Source organism: Pristiophorus japonicus, chromosome 12, assembly GCF_044704955.1.
Source record: "Pristiophorus japonicus isolate sPriJap1 chromosome 12, sPriJap1.hap1, whole genome shotgun sequence".
NCBI classification, from domain to species: domain Eukaryota; kingdom Metazoa; phylum Chordata; class Chondrichthyes; family Pristiophoridae; genus Pristiophorus; species Pristiophorus japonicus.
The window spans coordinates 64,595,311-64,615,658 of NC_091988.1; the positions used below are offsets into that span (position 1 = coordinate 64,595,311).

At 50.0% G+C, this 20,348-nt stretch overlaps 1 protein-coding gene across 2 annotated transcripts in view; it reads right to left on the minus strand.

Moving 5' to 3' along the window:
* The window catches only part of c12h3orf18 (chromosome 12 C3orf18 homolog), a 108,822-nt gene that overhangs the window by 21,526 nt on the left and 66,948 nt on the right, over positions 1-20,348 (minus strand). For both annotated transcript variants that reach the window (XM_070894929.1, XM_070894928.1), the window contains 2 exons: positions 8,377-8,751; positions 2,881-2,906 (listed from right to left, as the gene is read on the minus strand). In XM_070894929.1, the coding sequence (XP_070751030.1) occupies positions 2,881-2,906; positions 8,377-8,625 (275 nt within the window). In that variant the 5' untranslated portion in view covers positions 8,626-8,751. The remainder of the gene's footprint in view (positions 1-2,880; positions 2,907-8,376; positions 8,752-20,348) is intronic.

Sequence of the window (20,348 nt, forward strand, 5' to 3'; positions counted from 1 at the left end):
ACTAGTTTAGAATGGAGCATCTTAGAAATTGCAATTCTCGGCATTTAGTTTGCTCCAGTTCTAGTCACTTGGAATAGTTACATTTTAGAACAGATTTTCTTTTCAAAAGGGGGCGTGTCCAGCCACTTACACCTGTTTTACAAGTTTAGGCAGCGAAAACTTACTCCAAACTAACTTAAAATGAAGTAAGTGTAGATTTGTGTATGCTCAGAAAAACCTTGCCTACAGTTATAAATCAGGCGTAGGGAATGAAAGATGGGGGGGGAGGGAAGTTTACAAACATTAAACACTTCACTTTTACAAATAAAGAGCCATCATCAATAATAAATGATAAATAAATCAATAAATCAATCAAAAAAAATTAAAAATTAAATATAAAAAATCAATCAATAAATAAAAAAAAAATTCTACTCACCTACTGCAGCACCGGGAGCCCTCCAACAGCGTGCAGGGACGCCCCTCCCCCCCTCCTCCCACCCCAGTATCTCACTCTCTCTGTCTCTGTCAGTCTCTCTCTCCGTCAGTGTCTCTGTGTTTCTAACAATGAGGGGTGGGGGAGGAGGAGGGAGGAGGAGGGAGAGGGAGGGAGAGGAGGGAGGGGGAGGGAGAGGAGGGAGGGGGAGGGAGAGGAGGGAGAGGAGGGAGAGGAGGGAGAGGAGGGAGAGGAGGGAGAGGAGGGAGAGGAGGGAGAGGAGGGAGAGGAGGGAGAGGAGGGAGAGGAGGGAGAGGAGGGAGAGGAGTGAGGGAGGAGAGGAGGGGGGAAGGAGGGAGAGAGAGAGGGAGAGAGAGAGGGAGAGAGAGAGGGAGAGAGAGAGGGAGAGAGAGAGGGAGAGAGAGAGGGAGAGAGAGAGGGAGAGAGAGAGGGAGAGAGAGAGGGAGAGAGAGAGGGAGAGAGAGAGGAGTGAGGGAGGGATGGAGGGAGGGAGAGGAGGGGGGAGGGAGAGGAGGGGGGAGGGAGAGAGAGGAGGGAGGGAGAGGCTGAACGGGCCGCTGCCACCGACACTTCGGGCGGGGCCTGCCCCCAGCGAGATAGAAACATAGAAAATACGTGCAGGAGTTGGCCATTCGGTCCTTCGAGCCACTATTCAATAATATCATAGCTGATCATTCCCTCAGTACCCCGTTCCTACTTTCTCTCCATACCCCTTGATCCCCTTAACCGTAAGAGCCATATCTCACTCCCTCTTGAATATATCCAATGCCTCGCTGCCGACATGGAGGGAGGGAGGGAGGGAGGGGGTTAGAAGGGGGTCAGGGGGTGGGGGGGGAGAGAAGAGGGGGGGAAGAGAAGAGGGGGGGGAAGAGAAGAGGGGGGGGGAAGAGAAGAGGGGGGGGGAAGAGAAGAGGGGGGGGAAGAGAAGAGGGGGGGGGAGAGAAGAGGGGGGGGGAGAGAAGAGGGGGGGGGGAGAGAAGAGGGGGGGGAAGAGAAGAGGGGGGGGAAGAGAAGAGGGGGGGGAAGAGAAGAGGGGGGGGGGAAGAGAAGAGGGGGGGGAAGAGAAGAGGGGGGGGAAGAGAAGAGGGGGGGGGAGAGAAGAGGGGGGGGGGGAGAGAAGAGGGGGGGGAGAGAAGAGGGGGGGGGAGAGAAGAGGGGGGGGGGAGAGAAGAGGGGGGGGGAGAGAAGAGGGGGGGGGAGAGAAGAGGGGGGGGGAGAGAAGAGGGGGGGGGAGAGAAAAGAGGGGGGGGGGGGAGAGAAGAGGGGGGGGAAGAGAAGAGGGGGGGGGAAGAGAAGAGGGGGGGGGGAGGCTGAATGGAGGTGGGGGGGAGGCAGCTGAACGGGAGGGAGTTCCGAGTCCAGATCTTCACCCTGTGAGCCCATTCGGCCAGGGCTAGGGTCAGGCCCTTCCCACGCAGCCTCGGGGGCCTGGAGCTACTGCACATGCGTGCATGTGCAGAGGTCCTGGCACTGTTTTCAATGCCGGGGCCTGGCTCTGCCCCCGACCCCTTGTGCTGCGCCACGCCGAGCACGAAGACGCCCTGAGAAGACCAGAGAATCACAAGGTAAGACTTCGGCGCCTTTTTCCAAACCAGAAAGTCGGAGCACCTTATCGAGATGCGGCGTTTTTCCAGAGGGCAGAAACTTGGGCCCATAGAGCCGTAACTTTCAAGGCTACGGACCTAGTGCTGGAAGGTGGGATTAGGCTGGATGGCTCTTTTCGACCGACACGGACACGATGGGCCGAATGGCCTCCTTCTATGTTGTAATTGTTCTATGATTCTATACATAGATACATAGAAAATAGGTGCAGGAGTAGGCCATTCGGCCCTTCTAGCCTGCACCGCCATTCAATGAGTTCATGGCTGAACATTCAACTTCAGTACCCCATTCCTGCTTTCTCGCCATACCCCTTGATCCCCCTAGTAGTAAGGACCTGTCCCATCCAGCCTTTCACACCTCTCTTCAGCTGCTGGGTTTCCCCGAGTCGTGGGAACCCCCGCCTCCTGGTGTCGAAAGTAAAAGTGAGGTTAAAATGGTGGCACGTAGCCTCCTTGAAATATCTGGAGGAGCAACGCCCCTCCTAAGAGCGGGTTGGTTGCCCACACACCGCCCCACCCCCCCACCTCATTAAACCCGGAAGCGGGTGAGGTTGGGACTATGTTGCCTATCATTTATTTTTCGCACCCCCTCCCATCTCCACACACATGCCCCCTGAGGAGTTAAAATTATCCCCAATGTAATGTCATTGGACCAGCCAGCAGTCCAAGGGTTAACTTCATGCTACTTTCTTGCAAGTAGGTGAAGAGCACAGAGTTAAGATTGCTGGCCAGCTGTGGAACCTGAACTCCTCCCCCAGCTGCCCCCCCGCCCCCGCTCTCAAATGGCTCACTGCACAAAGAGAGTCGCGATACCCACACTCATAATAAAAAAACAGGCATACTCACCTCTTCCTCTTCCTGATGTACAGAACCTGAATGTAAGGAAAGATTACTCATTAGTGTAAATATGGCAACGGCAAAAATAAAAAAGGGGGCAAATTCAACACACACCGAGCAGCAATAAGGGAACTGCGACTGCAGAAACAGAGGGTGCATCGGAAGCCAGGGCAGGAAAGCTGAAATAAGAGCAGAAAATGTTGGAAAGCTCGGCCGGTACATGGTTCAGGTAGGGGCCCGTCATTAAAACTCAGACATCAATTCAATATTTTCCGCCCATTTTACGATAACCGGTTAAGTTTTGATTTGGGCAGCTCTGCGGCTGCCTGAAATAAACGCAAACTTCGTTTCAAAGTTGAATTGAGTCTCCTTTGCCCATTTCTGACCAGGATTCCCAGCTTCAGTTATACTAGTTGGGAGCTTGCAGAAACTCCCGCTTGTATCTTCCATGTCCTAACCATGGTTCATTAAAGGGACTGCTGGAGGCCGCAGAGTTTGCGTGGTTAGCCCCAGAGTTTTGAGATATTTTGGGCCTGAAATTGCCCCTTTTTATAGCCCCATTAGCACCTCCGGGGCGCTAATGGAGCGCAATGGCAGTTACGCCCTGGGGAGGGGGCGCTCCGGGAAAATTGCCCTGGATGTTTGAGGGGTGCTGCCGCGCCCCACGATTAGCCCCCCCAGGCCGGCGATGACATTACCGCCATGCACGGCGACCCCTCTGTGTCCCGCGAAGAAAATTGCCCCGCAGGCCGCGAGGCTGATGGACATCTACTGCAGGTTCCCCTTAAAAGGGATGCCTTTAGCGCTCTGGGCCACCATTTTTATTTATCAGCCGACTCGGGTCGACCTGACAATGGCGGCCCTCACGTCGATGGAGGCGCCATCGTGCAGGCCGGCTCTCCGCTTTGGGCGCTGGGCAGTTGGCCTGGTCGATAGCGGCCACCAAAGGACCATGTAGAGTGCGCAGCGGCCCTCCCCTTTAACTGAAGGGAAGGGGTGTTGTAGCGCATCGGCACTACGTGGAGCATCCACATAGCGCAGGCCTCCTCAGTGCATCACTGGACTCAGCGTTGTGCTGCCGCCCCGGGAGCGCCCCTCCAAGGAAGCGGAGTGCCAAAGACAGCGCCTGGAGACAGCGCTCCACTTCCTTAGAGGGTCGCATGGCCCAATTCTGCGTCGGGGCCGGGACGTCTGGGCCGGGTGCAAGATGTCCTGGCCCCGGAGGGTTACCGCCCCCAATCGGGGCGCGGGGCAATTTCACGGCCTTTGTTTTATTTTTCGTGGAGTCGAAAGACGCACCAACTGCTTCCTCTTGTCTCCGCAAAACAGCTGGCGCCCGCAGCTGGCCCGTGCTCACCCCCATCCCCATCGGCTCCCCTTGCCGCGACGTACCCAGCCCATGCTCACTGCCATCCCGACTGCCTCCATTGCCTGGGCTTACCCATGGGGCCTCGGGGCGGGCCAAAATCGGTTAGGCCCCGACCGGGCAAACTGCGTCATGCTGCCCATTTGGCGCCCGAAGCTGGCTGGGATGAGGATGATGAGGCGCGGTGACCAATTCAGGACGTCCTCGGCCACTCCTCCATGGTGCGCCGTCACTGCGCGCCGCCAGAATCACACCCAGCTTTCCCCGCTGTCCAATCTCTACCCAGTGCGCTGATGAAGCGTTGACACCCAACACATTGAAATCCGCCGTTTCCTTTCAGCAGACGCTGGCAGGCCTGATGACTATTTCCAATGTTTTCTGTGAATACAAACGTCGCCACGGTTCCTGTGCCAGCGGCCTATCTAGCACAACCACCTTGGTGTTATTTTTCATTCCCTTGCCGAGGGGGGAGGGGGGTGGAGGGCAGGGGGGAGGGATGGGGCGGCGGGGGGGGGGCAAGAACATAAGAAATAGGAGCAGGAGTAGGCCATACGGCCCTTCGAGCCTGCTCCGCCATTCAATAAGATCATGGTTGATCTTCCACCTCAACTCCACTTTCCCAACCGATCCCCATATCCCTGATTCCCATCGAGTCCAAAAGTCTATCTCAGCCTTGAATATACTCAATGATTCAGCGTCCACAGCCCTCTGGGGTAGAGAGTTCCAAAGATTCACCACCCTCTGAGTGAAGAAATTCCTCCTTATCTCAGTCCTAAATGGCCGACCCCTTATCCTGAGACTATGACCCCTAGATCTAGACTCTCCAGCCAGGGGAAACAGCTACCCTGTCAATCCCCCTCAGAATATTATGCAAAAAATAAGAAGTAGGAGCAGGAGTAGGCAATTTGTCCCCTCGAGCCTGCTCCGCCATTCAATAAGATCATGGCTGATCTGATCTTGGTCTCAACTCCATTTTCCTGTCCGCTCCCCATAACCCTTGACTCTCTTATCGTTCAAAAATCTGTCTATCTCCACCTTAAATATATTCAATGACTCAGCCTCCACAGCTCGCTGGGGCAGAGAATTCCAAAGATTCACGACCCTCTGGGAGAAGAAATTCCTCCTCATTTCCATTTTAAATGTGTGTCCTCTAGTTCTAGATTCCCCCACGAAGGGAAACATCCTCTCTGCATCTACCCTGTCAAGCCCCCTCAGAATCTTATACATTTCAATAAGATCACCTCTCATTCTTCTAAACTTCAACCTGCACAACCTTTCTTCATAAGACAACCCCTTCATCTCAGGAATCAACCAATATGTTTGAATGAACATAAGAACATAAGAAATAGGAACAAGAGTAGCCCATACGGCCCCTCGAGCCTGCTCCGCCATTCAATAAGATCATGGCTGATCTGATCATGGACTCAGCTCCACTTCCCTGCCTGCTCCCCATAACCCCTTATCGTTTAAGAAACTGTCTATCTCGGTCTTAAATTTATTCAATGTCCCAGCTTCCACAGCTCTCTGAGGTAGCGAATTCCACAGATTTACAACCCTCAGAGGAGAAATTTATCCTCATCTCGGTTTTAAATGGGCGGCCCCTTATTCTAAGATCGTGCCCTCTAGTTCTCGTCTCCCCCATCAATGGAAACATCCTCTCTGCATCCACCTTGGCAAGCCCCCTCATAATCTTATATGTTTCGATAAGATCACCTCTCATTCTTCTGAATTCCAATGAGTAGAGGCCCAACCTACTCAATCTTTCCTCATGTCAACCCCCTCATCCGCTGAATCAACCTAGTGAACCTTCTCTGAACAGCCTCCAAAGCAAGTATATCATTTCGTAAATATGAACGCTGTCCTCCTTCCAGAACCTCAGCCAACTCTCTGTTCTTCACGGTGTGAATCTACTCGGTAAGTGTCAGTGGGGTATCGGACCGGCAGTGAGGGCATCTCGCAGTTCTCTCTGAAACCGCTGCCTACAAGTGTGCACTTCCCATCCAGAGTCCGATAGCAGGGTTGCCAACCCTCCAAGGTCATCCTGGAGTCTCCCGGAATTTAGGATTAATCTCCAGGCACTGCTGCGAGAAATAACTCTGGAGATAAATCACTGGGGCTTGACATAAATGATGTTTGTCATTTCTATTGCATACTTTTATTTATTATCTGCAATGATATTGGAATTGGGAAACAAAGGCTGTTTGACCGGGTGGGGCGGCTGGAGGCGGGAGGTCATGTGACGAAACCTCCAGAAATACATCCAACCAGAATTAGCAACACTACCCGATGATGACTACAAACCACCATTTTTCCCCCTTCGGGCAGAATAAGGTAGTATGTAGGTAAGGAATGGAACAATATCTGGTTGAAGGATAGGGATAACCTATGGTCAGGTAGGTAGGGCGGACTATGTTCTCGGTACAGAGCAGCAGACCAGGGTTGAATAGAGGAGATGCAGGAATAGATAGGGTTTGCGGATAGGAAATATTGGTGTAGAACTTGGCTTCAGGGAATTAATATTATATGTGGACTGTGAAAGGAATGGGTTTGATAGGCAGAATGGCTGAACAGGTAGAGTGGAGTATAACAAGGGCAACAGGCACATGTGAAAACTACCACCTCCAAGTTCCCCTCCAAGTCACACACTATCCTGACTTGGAAATATATCGGCCGTTCCTTCATCGTCGCTGGGTCAAATTCATGGAACTCCCTCCCTAACAGCGTTGTGGGAGCACCTTCACCACACGGACTGCAGCGGTTCAAAGCAACGGCTCACCACCACCTTCTCAATTAGGGATGGGCATTAAATGCCGGCCTTGCCAGCGACGCCCACATCCCATGAGCGAATAATTTTAAAAAGATTGTACATGGTCTGTAGAAGGGATGGCTTGACAGGCTAAAAAAAAAAGAGGTTGAAATCGTTCTTGTTGTGATACCCGTTCGCGCCTCCGGGGGATATTGCCCTTCGTCTCGCGAGGTTGGCGCAAGCATTGCCAGCCTCATGGGTCGTGAACTGGGTTAAAGGGGAAGTCGGAAGGCCCCAGCACCGCCATCTTGGCTGTTTTGCCAACTCACTGGTCGGCCCGAATTCTTGCCCCATCGAGCAGACCGGCACTCCGTTTTGTGTGCCAGGCTGCAGCTCCAGTCCCCTGCTGCCCTGGTGGCCTAGTGGAGGCCATCAGAGGCCGTGCAGAATGCATAGTGGCCCTCCCCTTTAAGCGAAGGCGAAGGGCGTTGAAATGCATCAGCGCTACGTGGAACATCTGTGCAGTGCTGCCGATCGCGCCCAGTTAGTGCCGCTGGACCCGCCCCAAGAGGAAGTGGAGCGTGTGAAATTGCGCTCCACTTCCTCCGAGGGGTGGTACGGCCAATTCCACAGCCGGGGCGGGACTTCCTCGCCGGGCGCAGGAAGTACTGCCCCGAGCAGGTTACCGCCCCCAATTGGGGCGCAGGGCAATTTCCACCCCCACCCACCCCGCCGCCCAGTCTTGTTTCATGCTTTCTTGTGTTATGTCAAGTCATAGAAATTTACCAAAGCTCCATTATGAAGATATGCCACATTCCCAGAGCATCATTCAAGCTGGACGCTCAAGGCAAGGCCCAATTGCAGATGAAGAAGTCCCTCCCTTCAACTCTGCTTTGGTGCTGTTTTGTGATTCCCACTGCCCCAGAATTTCCTTTGAGAATGGCCAGTATTGGCCGGTAAGTCTGGGTAGGGTAGTACACCACACGACGGGGAACGGCTTGGTTGGATTTGAAGTTTACCGTAAGGCCGAGCTCCTGGGAAAACCGAGAAGAAGCTGTGCACCTCCTCACCGGGAAGGGGAACGAACCCCATGGAAAGGACTCACCTTGGATTGGTTTCATACACTTGCCCTTAACTGGCTCGTGGGAGTCATCAATAGAGCCACTCAAATTGGCAACGGCACGTGGCACATGGAAGAGGGGGAAACAAAACAAAAAGGGGAACAAGAATACATAGAATGACACAGCACGGGAGGCGGCCATTCGGCCCATCATGCCTGTGCTGGCTCTTTGAAAGAGCCATGCAATTAGTCGCATTTCCCTGACCTGCAAATTTTTGCTTTTCAAGTATTTATCCAAGGTTAAAATGGGTTAAGATAAACAAACTGACTTACCATAGCCACAGCTAACGCTATAATAGTGACAATTCCAACTGGTACGAGCACCAACCCCATGCTTGACCTCACAGTTTCTATGTCGGGCGGTGGAATGGCAGTGGCATTGGTACCGTTTGTCACCATAGTTACAGTCTGAAACGCCATCCTGTCTGTCCCATTGCCATTCTCTGTTTCGGGCGTCACGCCGAGGAAGGAGGCCGCCATGTTGGATGCGTTGTAGCTGAGGTCGAATGCTGGCAGTGACATGTTTCAGCGTTGCTCCAGCCCGTTGCCTCTTTCTGACACTCAGCCCGATAGATACTGAGCCACAGTCCCGGCGGTATCATACTGGCGAGGCCTACAGCCGAACATCACACCCCCTCCCGGCGTTACCTGAAAGACACGATTGGAGAGAGCTAATAACTCATCGCACCAAAGAGAACACTTGATATGTGTAATATATTCTTGCGACATCACTGACAAACAGACTCTACAAGATGGCTCCAATAAAGAAACCTGGCATCATGTGACTTCGCAAGATGACCCTTTTATTGTATTTACATCAGTAGTTGCATTACCACAGTAGTCCACAAAGTGCAGCAGTAGTCCACTAGGTGGAGCTCTATTACAATACACATGCGCATGGGTTACGTGACGAAGCACGAATCTCTCTGGCCCAGCCCACCTCACTCAGACTGACCGTCCAACAAGTACAAATCGCCTTTCGTGACTGGCTCTTTGGCTTGCGGTAACAATCCCTCAGCCTTCTTTTTTCCAAGAGATGTATATCCTCGCATTTCTGGTACAATCCTTGTAAATCTTCTCTGCACCCTCTCCAGTGCCTCTATATCCTTTTTATAATATGGTGACCAGAACTGTACACAGTACTCCAAAATGTGGTCTAACCAAGGTTCGATACAGGTTTAGCATAACTTCCTTACAGTTCAATTCTATACCTCTAGAAATAAACCCTAGTGCTTGGTTTGCTTGGGTTAGGTGAGCACTAGTCAGAAACAAAAGCTATCACCTCCTAAAAAATAACCCCACTGGGAGTAAGTCTGGCTACCAGTGGCCCAGAGGATGGAAACATTGGGGAGGTGTCATCAGACACATTTGGAGCTGGTCGCTACGGGGCTAGCCTTGGGTTCTGTCTTCCTCAGTGCAGCTGGTGGGAACCCTTCATTCCCTTCACATGTGTTTTTGTGATTGCTCGAAAACAGACATCAAACCTGCATGACATTTTTGCTGGCAGTCGCACACTATCTGAATGCTGAACGGGTGGCGGTAGTGCTTTCTGTTGGTAGTTAGGAAGGTAGTTGTGTCAGCTGTGGAGGAACGTTGCAAGGACACCCTCAAAACCTCCTTGATAAAGTGCAACATCACCACAGACACTAGGGAGTCCCTGGCCCAAGACCGCCCTAAGTAGAGGAAGAGCACCCGAGAGAGCGCTGAGCACCTCGAGTCTCGTCGCCAAGAGCATGCAGAAAACAAGCGCAGGTAGCAGAAGGAACGTGCGGCAAATCAGACTCCCCACCCACCCTTTCCTTCAACGACTGTTTGTCCCACCTGTGACAGAGATTGTAATTCCTGCATTGGACTGTACAGCCATCTGAGAACTCACTTTTAGAGTGGAAGCAATTCTTCCTCGATTCTGAGGGATTGCCTATAATGATGATGAGTGGGTAGCACACTCACCTCGGAGTCAAAAGGTTGTGGGAACAATCTAGACTGGCACTCCAGTGCACAACTGAGGGAGTGTTGCACTGTTGGAGGTGCCGTCTTTTGGATGAGATGTTAAACTGAGGTCCCGTCTGCCAACTCAAGTGGAAGGAAATGATCCCATGATACTATTTTGAAGAAGAGCATGGGAGCTGTCCCCGGTGTCCGACAATAAGTGTGAGGAGCTCACGGACTTCTTTGTGTCCAAGTTTGAGACAATGCATTCAGCTGCCTCTGCCACTTCTCTCCCCGGGCCAAACTTCCTCTAAGAATCCCGCCCCCACATCCCCCTTGCCCTAGCCCTGACCTCACATCTTTCTCCAGTTTCTCTCCAATATCCCCCGATGACCTTTCCGAGCTCATCATGTCCATGAGACCCACTTCCCGCTCCCTCGACCCGATTCCCACTAAACTGCTGACCACCCAATTTCCTTTTCTGGTTCCCATGTTAGCTGACATTCTTAACGGTTCTCTCTCCTCAGATACTGTACCCCTCTCTTTCAAATCTGCCATCATCACCCCTCTTAAAAATAATTCCTTGACCCCTCCATCCTTGCAAACTACCGCCCCATTTCCAACGAGCCTTTCCTCTCCAAAGTCCTTGAACATGTTGTCGCCTCCCAAATTCCTGCCATCTTTTCCGCAACTCCATTTTTGAATTCCTCCAATCCGGTTTCCGCGCCTGCCACAGTACCGAAATGGTTCTCATCAAAGTCACAAATGACATCCCTTGTGACCCTGACAAAGGCAAACTATCCTCGTCCTTCTTGACTTGTCTGCAGCCTTTGACACGGTTGACGACTCTATTCTTCTTCAACACCTCTCCACCATCGTCCAGCTGGGTGGGACTGCACTCGCCTGGTTCCATTCTTATCTATCCACGGTCTCTAAATTGCCTTTGTTACTTCTAGACTTGACTATTCCAACGCACCCTTGGCTAGCATCCACATTCTACCCTACGTAAACTTGAGGTCATCCAAAGCTCAGCACCACGTGTCCTAATTCGCACCAAGTCCCATTTACCCATCACTCCTGTGCTCGCTGACCTTCATTGGCTCCCGGTTAAGCAATGCCTCGATTTCAAAATTCTCAAGCTTGCTTTCAAATCCCTCCATGGCCTCACCCTTCCCCATCTCTGTAATCTCTTCCAGCCTCACAACACACCCCCCCCATCCCCCACCCCCCCGAGATGTCTGCGCTCCTCTAATTCTGCCCTCTTGAGCATCCATGATTATAATCGCTCAATCACTGGTGGCCGTGCCTTCTGTTGCCTCGGCCCCAAGCTCTGGAACTCCCTGCCTAAACCTCTCCGCCTCTCTACCTCTCTTTACGCCTTCACGACACTCCTTAACACCTATCGCTTTGACCAACCTCTTGGTCACCTGCCCTAATATCTCCTTATGTGGCTTGGTGTCAAATATTTTATCTCACAATACCCCTGTGAAGCACCTTGGGACCTTTCACTACGTTAAAGGCGCAATATAAATACAAGTTGTTGTTGCGGCCAAAGTTGGAATTTTTTTCTGGAGCATCTCCAGTCGTACTTAAGCGGCGCAACTTGGGTAAGTACGGTAAAAAATTGAGCCCCCTGTCACTAAAACAGACAACCTGGTCGTCATCACATTGCTGTTTGTGGGACCTTACTGTGCGCAAATTGTCTGCCATGTTTCCTGCATTACAACAGTGACTCTAATTCAAAGAAAAAAATACTTCATTGGCTGTAAAAATCCTTTGAGGTCATGAAAGGTGCTATGTAATTACAAATCTTTCTTTTCTTTAGATTCTGAGTGCAGTAGTCAATCTCACTCCTATAGATAGCAGTACCTGAATGTTGCTCCCTGGACAGGCACACAGGTCTGAAATCACATTGCTGTTGAGCAGTGGCCTCCTCCCATACTGTCTGTCGCTGAGGTCGGGGGGAGGTGGAAATTAAGTGTGAGGAGCAAACTGCCTTTTAATTGCTGGTTAAAGAACACATATTGTGGGAATCCCTAGCCCAAGACCACTCAAAGTGGAGGAGGAGCATCTGATTCTCTTCGGCGGGAGCACGCAGAAACCAAGCGCAAACAGCGGAAGGAGCGTATGACAAATCAGGCACCCCACCCACCCGTCCCTCCAACCACCATCTGGCCCACCTGTGACAGAGGCTGTAAGTCCCTCATTGGACTCACCAGTCACCTGAGAACTCATTTTAGTGTGGAAGCAAGTCCTCCTCAACTCCGGGGGACTGCTTAAGAAGAAGAAAGGGCACAGACACCTTAGGTTGTCTGTATTAGCAGGCATTACAGTTACTTACTCCCAGGAGCAGCTTCAACAGCGAGGAGCAAAAATGTGTCAATACTGTTATCAATTGCCAACGCATTGAATTTACACTTACCTCTTTGACCAAGCTTTTGGTCACCTGTGCTAATTTCTACTTATGCGGTGTCAAATTGTTTTATCTCATAATACTCCTTGGGACGTTTCACTACGTTAAAGGTGTTATATAAGTACAAGTTGTTGTTGTTTTAATACACGATTAGTGCACACACCCCATTAATGCACAATGATATTTACAAAGACCAATTATAACTTCCATTATAACTTTCATAAGGGAACGTAAGAGTAGGGTCAACTTGATCCAGAAACTCGCCGGATCCACATGGGGAGCAGACGCTCAAAGCCTCCGTAAGGCAGCACTCGCCCTGGTGTACTCTACAGCGGAGTACTACTCTCCTGCATGACTATCAAGTCCATATGTCAAATCCGTTGCTGTCCGGCTGAATTCTACTATGAAATTATCACCGGTACGCTTTTATCGACACCAACATCTTGGCTGCCCGTGCTTGCATGCAAACATCACCACCACCACACCTACGCTGCGAATACGCAGTCTCCAGAGAATACAACCGCTACGCCAAAAAAGACATGCCGATCTAGGCCAATCTGAACAACCTGCCACCAACCCGTCTCAAATCTAGGTGGTCATTTTGGACCATCTCCAAAGCCCTTCAATGATCTCCCCCAGCCTTGAGGACCGATGATGAAATACTTGGAAGAACTGCGACATATTGAATGGATTCCTTATAGAGGAGCCCACAGTGCAACCTGTAGGATCAAAGCTTGCTCGCAAACAGTGGACAACCATCAACCACCTCAGAACCGGTCACGGTAGATGCTGCCACCTTCTCCATAGGTGGAAGATTAAAGCATCCTCATCATGCGACTGTGGAGCTCCTAATCAGACCCTGGAGCACATCATTGAGCACTACCCTCAGGAGATTCTCAGGCAGCCTGCAAGATATCCACACTATTACACCGGAAGCTTTGGCCTGGATATCTGACTTAGATATTGACGTCTGATTTGCTTTTCTACTCCCATACGAAAGAAGAAGATAAGGGAACTGGATTATATTAGAGGATTATATTATAGAAGAGGAAAGGTTTGCTGGGCTATGGGGAAAGAGCAGGGGGGAGTGGGACTAATTGGATAGGTCTTTCAAAGAGCCAGCACAGGTACAATGGGCTGAATGGCCTCCTTTCTGTGCTGCATGATTTCATTATTCTATGATACCAGCAAGAAGGTGCTGTAATCTTAGTTAAACCGAGGTGCCACCTGCTCTCTCAGATGGACATGAAAGATCCCATGGCACTGTTTCGAAGAAGAGCAGATGAGATATCTTGGCCAACATTTATCCGTCAACCCTCACCACTAAAAATAAATAGAATCTCTGGTCATTTATCTCAAAGCTGTTTATGGGAGCTTGCTGTGCGTAAATTGGCTGCCGCATTCCCTACATCACAACAGTGACCACACTGCAGAAGTACTTAATTGGTTGTAAAGCACTTTGGGACATCCTGCGATTGTGAAAGGCGCTACAAAAATGTAATTCTTTATTTTTCTTTGGAAGTGTCGTCAAGCGTATTGTACATATGCCCTAGGGTGGGCAGGAATATTACAATCACATGTAAATGAGAGTTTGTGTGGAGAATATCATCGGCATAGACCAGTTGGACCGAATGGCCTGTTTCTGTGCTGTAGTCTTGGTGTAATGTGCTTCCTGCCCTTTACGCTGCAGCAACTTTGGGCACAAAGGATGTGCATGAAACACAAAAAGTTAGTGTGCAGGTACAGCAAGTAATCAGGAAGGCAAATGGAATGTTGGCCTTTATTACAAGGGGGATAGAGTATAAAAGCTGAGAAGTCCTGCTACAACTGTACAGGATATTGGTGAGGCCACACCTGGAGTAGTGCATACAGTTTTGGTCTCAACACTTAAGGAGGGATATACTTGCATTGGAGGCAGTTCAGAGAAGGTTCACTAGGTTGATTCCTGAGATGAACGGGTTGACTTATGAATAAAGGTTGATCAGGTTGGACCTATACTCATTGGAGTTTAGAAGAATGAGAGGTGATCTTATTGAAACATATAAGATACTGAGGGGGTTTGTCAAGGTAGATGCAGAGAGGATGTTTCCACTCGTGAGAGAATCTAGAACTAGGGGGCATAGTTTAAGAATAAGGGGTCGCCCATTTAGAACTGAGATGAGGAGGAATTTCTCAGAGGGGTGCAAATCTGTGAAATTCTCTGTCCCAGAGAGCTGTGGAGGCTGGGTCATTGAATATATTTAAGATGGAGATAGATTTTTGAACGATAAGGGAATCAAGGGTTATGGGGAGTGAGCAGGGAAGTGGAGCTGAGCCCAAGATCAGATCAGCCATGACCTTATTGAATGGCAGAGCAGGCTCGAGGGGCCAAATGGCTAACTCCTGCTCCTATTTCTTATGTTCTTATTGCTGGTGTTTGGTGGTGCTCGGAATGTAGGGAGAGGAGGCCGTTTACAATTTAAAGGGTGGAGTCTGTGGTGGTATTTTTAATTTTTTTCCTATACTCAGCCCAGGATGCTACACTATCCCGGAGCAGATGCCCAAAGCCTGATGCCAATCTTTGCCCGCTCCCGGCAGCGGCCAGGGAGTCTGCCTAAACTACACAACGTAGCCCAACACCGGCATATTGACCGAAATAAACCATGGTTCTGCTGAAGCGAAAACTCTATTGACCTCTGTCTTAGATATACTCAACGACTGAATTTCTACAGCCCTCTGGGGTAGAGAATTCCAAAGATTCACAACCCTCTGAGTGAAGAAATTCCTACTCATCTTAGGTGAGTGGGCAAATGCATGGCAGATGCAGTATAATGTGGATAAATGTGAGGTTATCCACTTTGGGGGCAAAAACACGAAGGCAGAATATTATCTGAATAGCGGCAGACTAGGAAAAGGGGAGGTGCAACGAGACCTGGGTGTCATGGTACATCAGTCATTGAAAGTTGGCATGCAGGTACAGCAGGCGGTGAAGGCGGCAAATGGCATGTTGGCCTTCGTAACTAGGGGATTTGAGTATAGGAACAGGGGGGTCTTACTGCAGTTGTACAGGGCCCTTGGTGAGGCCTCACCTGGAATATTGTGTTCAGTTTTGGTCTCCTAATCTGAGGAAGGACGTTCTTGCCATTGAGGGAGTGCAGCGAAAGTTCACCAGACTGATTCCCGAGATGGAAGGACTGACATATGAGGAGACCCTGGATCGATTGGGCCTGTATTCACTGGAGTTTAGAAAAATGAGAGGGGATCTCATAGAAATATAGGAACATATAAAATTCTGACGGGACTGGACAGGTTAGATGCAGAAGAATGTTCCCGATGTTGGGGAAGTCCAGAACGAGGGGTCACAGTCTAAGGATAAGAGGTAAGCCATTTAGGACCGAGATGAGGAGAAACTTCTTCACTCAGAGAGTTGTGAACCTGTGGAATTCTCTACCGCAGAGAGTTGTTGATGCCAGCTCGTTAGATATATTTAAGAGGGAGTTAGATATGGCCCTTATGTCTAAAGGGATCAAGGGATATGGAGAGAAAGCAGGAAAGTGGTACTGAGGTGAATGATCAGCCATGATCCTATTGAATGGTGGTGCGGGCTCAAAGGGCCGAATAGCTTACTCCTGCACCTATTTTCTATGTTTCTATGTTTCTATCTCAGTCCCAAATAGCCGACCCCTTATCCTGTGTCCCCTAGTTCAAGACCTCTCCAGCCATGGGAAACATCCTCCCAGCATCTACCCTGTCAAGCCCCTTAAAAATTTTAGGTGTTTCAATTAGATCACCTCTCATTCTTCTAAAATCTCAGGAGAATAGACCTAGTCTACTCAATCTCTCCTCATTGGACAATCCCCTCATTCCAGGAATCAGTCTAGTGAACCTTTGTTGCACTCCCTCTCAGGCTAGTATATCTTTCAACAAAAACAACAACAGTAACTTCTAGTTATATAGCACTTTTAACATAGTCAAATGTTCCAAGTGCTTCACAGGAGCGTAATGAAACAAAATTTGACACCAAGCCTCATAAGGAGAAATTAGGGAGAGTCTTACAGGAGGAAAGAGAGGTGGAGAGATTTAGGAGAGAGTTCCAGAGCTTTTCGCCTCGGCAACAGAAGGCATGGCCACCAATGGTTGAGCGATTATAAATCAGGGATGCTCAAGAGGGCAGAATTAGAGGAGCGCAGATATCTCGGGGGGTTGTGGGACTGGAGGAGATTACAGAGATAGGGAGGGGCGAGGTCATGGAGGGATTTGAAATAAGGATGAGAATTTTAAAACCGAGGTATTGTTTAACCAGGAGCCAATGTAGATCAGTGAGCACAGGGCTGATGGGCGAGCGGAACTTGGTGCAAGTTAGGACATGGGCAGCCGAGTTTTTGATTACCTCAAGTTTACGTAATGTAGAATGTGGGAGGCCAGCCAGGATTGTATTTGAATGGTCAAGTTTAGAGATAACAAAGGCGTGGATGAGGGTTTCAGCAGCGGGCTGAGCGGTGCGGAGACAGGAGATATTACGGAGGTGGAAATAGGTGGTCTTAATTATGCTGTGGATATGTGGTCGAAATCTCACTTCAGGATCAAATATGACACCAAGGTTGCGAACAGTCTGGTTCAGCCTCAGACAGAAGTTAGGGAGAGGGATGGAGTCTGTGGCTAGGAAACGGAGTATGTGGTGGGGACCGATAACAATGGCTTCAGTCTTCCCAATATTTAGTTACAGGAAATTTCTGCTCATCCAGAACTGGATGTCGGACAAGCAGCCTAACAATTTAGAGACTGTGCAGGGGTTGAGAGAAGTGGTAGTGAGGTAGAGCTGGGTATCGTCAGCGTACATGTGGAAACTGACGCTGTGTTTCCGGATGATGTCACCAAGGGGCAACATGTAGATGAGAAATAGAAGGGGGCTAAGGATGGATCCTTGGGGGGACACCAGAGGTAACGATGCAGGAGTGGATTCTCTGGCTACAATTAGATAGATAAGAATGGAACCAGGCTATTGCAGACCCACCCAGCTGGACATTGGTGGAGAGGTGTTGGAGGAGGATGAAGTGGCCAACTGTGTCAAAGGCTGCAGACAAAAGGACGAGGAGGGATAGTTTGACTTTGCCACTGTCACAAAGGATGTCATTTGTGACTTTGATGAGAGCCGTTTCGGTACTGTGGCAGGGGCGGAAACTGGATTGGAGAGATTCAAATATGGAGTTGCGGGAAAGATGGGCAGGGATTTGGGAGGTGACAACACAGGAAAGAGAGATTGGAGATGGGGTGGTAGTTTGCAAGGATGGAGGGTTCAAGGGTTGGTTTTTTGAGGAGAGGGGAGATGACGAGACGGATAGTTTACCTCCTTGCAGTAAGACTTCTTAACTGATGACCAGATTTATGGCAGCGGCCCATTGTACACGTACTCTCTCTCTCTCTCTCTCTCGAGTTGGGTAATTGGAACACCCAGCATCGTGCAGAAGTGGATATTTGAGATTCGGACAAGCTGTGCTATTGATAGCGAGATAGATATTCACTTGTTTTGCATCTCAAATATGCGCGACAGCTGTGAATAAAATGGTTACAGCTCCCATACAAATCCCAGAGGATCATGCCCTCGCTTGGAATTAGGAGCACAGAGGGAAGTCAGGTGGAATTTCACTGCACCCAAAGAGTTGTGGAATTCAACATGGACATTATAAAAGGGCTCAGGCGATAATCGGACAGGTTTCTAGAGAAAAGATGATGGAGGGAGGTGGTGAGAAGGTGAGCAGGTGGGGCTGATTGAACATAAAGGAATGGACTTAATTTTGTTTCGCCTCTCACTACATATTTGCAGGGTTATGGGGCAAGAGCAAAGGGGGGAGTGTTGTTAATTGGATAGGTCTTTCAAAGAAAAAAGCCGGATTTATATAGCGCCTTTCACGACCACAGGACATCTCAAAGCGCTTTACAGCCAATAAAGTACTTTTGAAGTGTGGTCACTGTTGTAACGTGGGAAACATGGCAGCCAATTTGCGCACAGCAAGCTCCCACAAACAGCAATGTGATAATGACCAGATAATCTGTTTTTGTTATGTTGATTGAGGGATAAATATTGGCCAGGACACCGTGGTTAACTCCCCTGCTCTTCTTCAAAATAGCGCCGTGGGATCTTTTACATCCACCTGAGAGAGCAGACGGGGCCTCGGTTTAACGCCTCATCCGAAAGACGGCACCTCCGACAGTGCGGCACTCCCTCGGCGCTGCATTGGGTGCATCAGCCTAGATTTTTGTGCTCACGTCCCACAACCTTCTGACTCCGAGGCAAGTGCTAGCACCAGCACGATGGGCTGAATCGCCTCCTTTGGTACTGTAAAGATGTCCTTAATTATTCATTTCTTTTGCGTGCACTCATCATCCTGTCCCTCTGCTGCGAGCTTCCCAGTACCAGGAAGTTGAACAAATCTCATCTTTTTCCTCAAATCAACAGCACCTAAAATAGCCAATCCTGCGGCGAGTGACAGCGAGGGACTGGGTTAGCGCAGAGATGCTGAAAGGCGATTCCAGCTGCGCCCCGGCCCCAGAGCCCCTACAGGGGGAAGTTGTGTCACCCGAGGCTCTGCTTGCGACAGCAGTGAAAACCCCGGCCGTGAAACCCTAAACTTGTGAGAAAATCCTGGCCCGGCCTCACTGCTTGCAATTACCTAAGCACAGCTGCCGTGCGTTCAACAACTGCGCTCCTTCAACTGTTTCACTTTTGTCACTGTTATTTTTTCAATTCCCTCTCCGCAGCCGCAGTATGCAAAGGGGAGAACAGCAGCACCAGTGGCGAGGAGCTGTCACTGGGCAAAGGCAAGTCAATTAACCCCTTGTGGTGCAATCCTTTGGCCGGCTGTGACAACACTGCTGCCACATCAGAAACACGGTCAGACTAAAGAGCCCGAGGGTTAGGTAAGGGCATTAAGAAATATGCAACCATGGCGGGTAAATGGAGTTAAAGTCACAGAGCAACCATCATCAGATTGAATGATGGAACAGGCTTAAGGGGCTGAATGGCTTACACAACAACGACTTGCATTTATATAGCGCCTTTCGATGTCAGCTGTGGCTCAGTGGGCAGCATACTTGCCTCTGAGTCAGAAGATTGTGTGTTCAAGTCCCACCTCCAAAAGTACTTCATTGGCTGTAAAGCGCTGTGAGATGTCTGGTGGTTGTGAAAGGCACTATATAAATGCAAGTCTTTCTTTAATGTACTATAATGTCACATGAGCGTTACCAGACAAAATTTGATACCAAGCCATATAAGGAAATATTAGGACAGTCTTGCTCACAGAGGTAGGTTTTAAGAAGCATCTGAAAGAAAGAAAGAAAGGCAAAGGGGTTTAGGGAAGGAATTATAGAGCTTAGGACTTGGATAACTGGGGGCACAACCGCCAATGGTAGAGCAATGAAAATCAGGGTGGCAGAAGCGACTACAACTGGTCTCATACCACCCTGAGCCAGCTGTAGTCGCTTCTGCCACCCTGATTTTCACCCTGGGCTAGAGAGATGGATATTAGCAAAGGGGTATCCATCCTTAATTGCTATCAAGCGACGCAAGCTTCAAAGTGCATTTATGAGAGTATCGGGTAAGGACAGAACTGGACTCGGCTGTGATGCCTTCCTGTAGTCGAATAGCCTGGTAACACTCACTGCTTGGACTCACACGTAAGAGGACGCTGCGATGTTCCGTGACAGAGGGATGATGATAAGGTGGGGAAGGGGTGAGCAATGAGAGTCTGGGGTTTCAATCAGGGGAACGAGATTCTGATGAGGTTCAGGGAGGACAGAAACCTCCCGTGGAGCAGAAGGGCATGGCCAGTCCGGCACTGGGATCTGCTGCCTGCCTCCTCCCTTCCTCCTCCTCCTCCTCCTCAGGTGGTCGCACAACCCGTGGACAGAGGGCTGTGCCCTCATG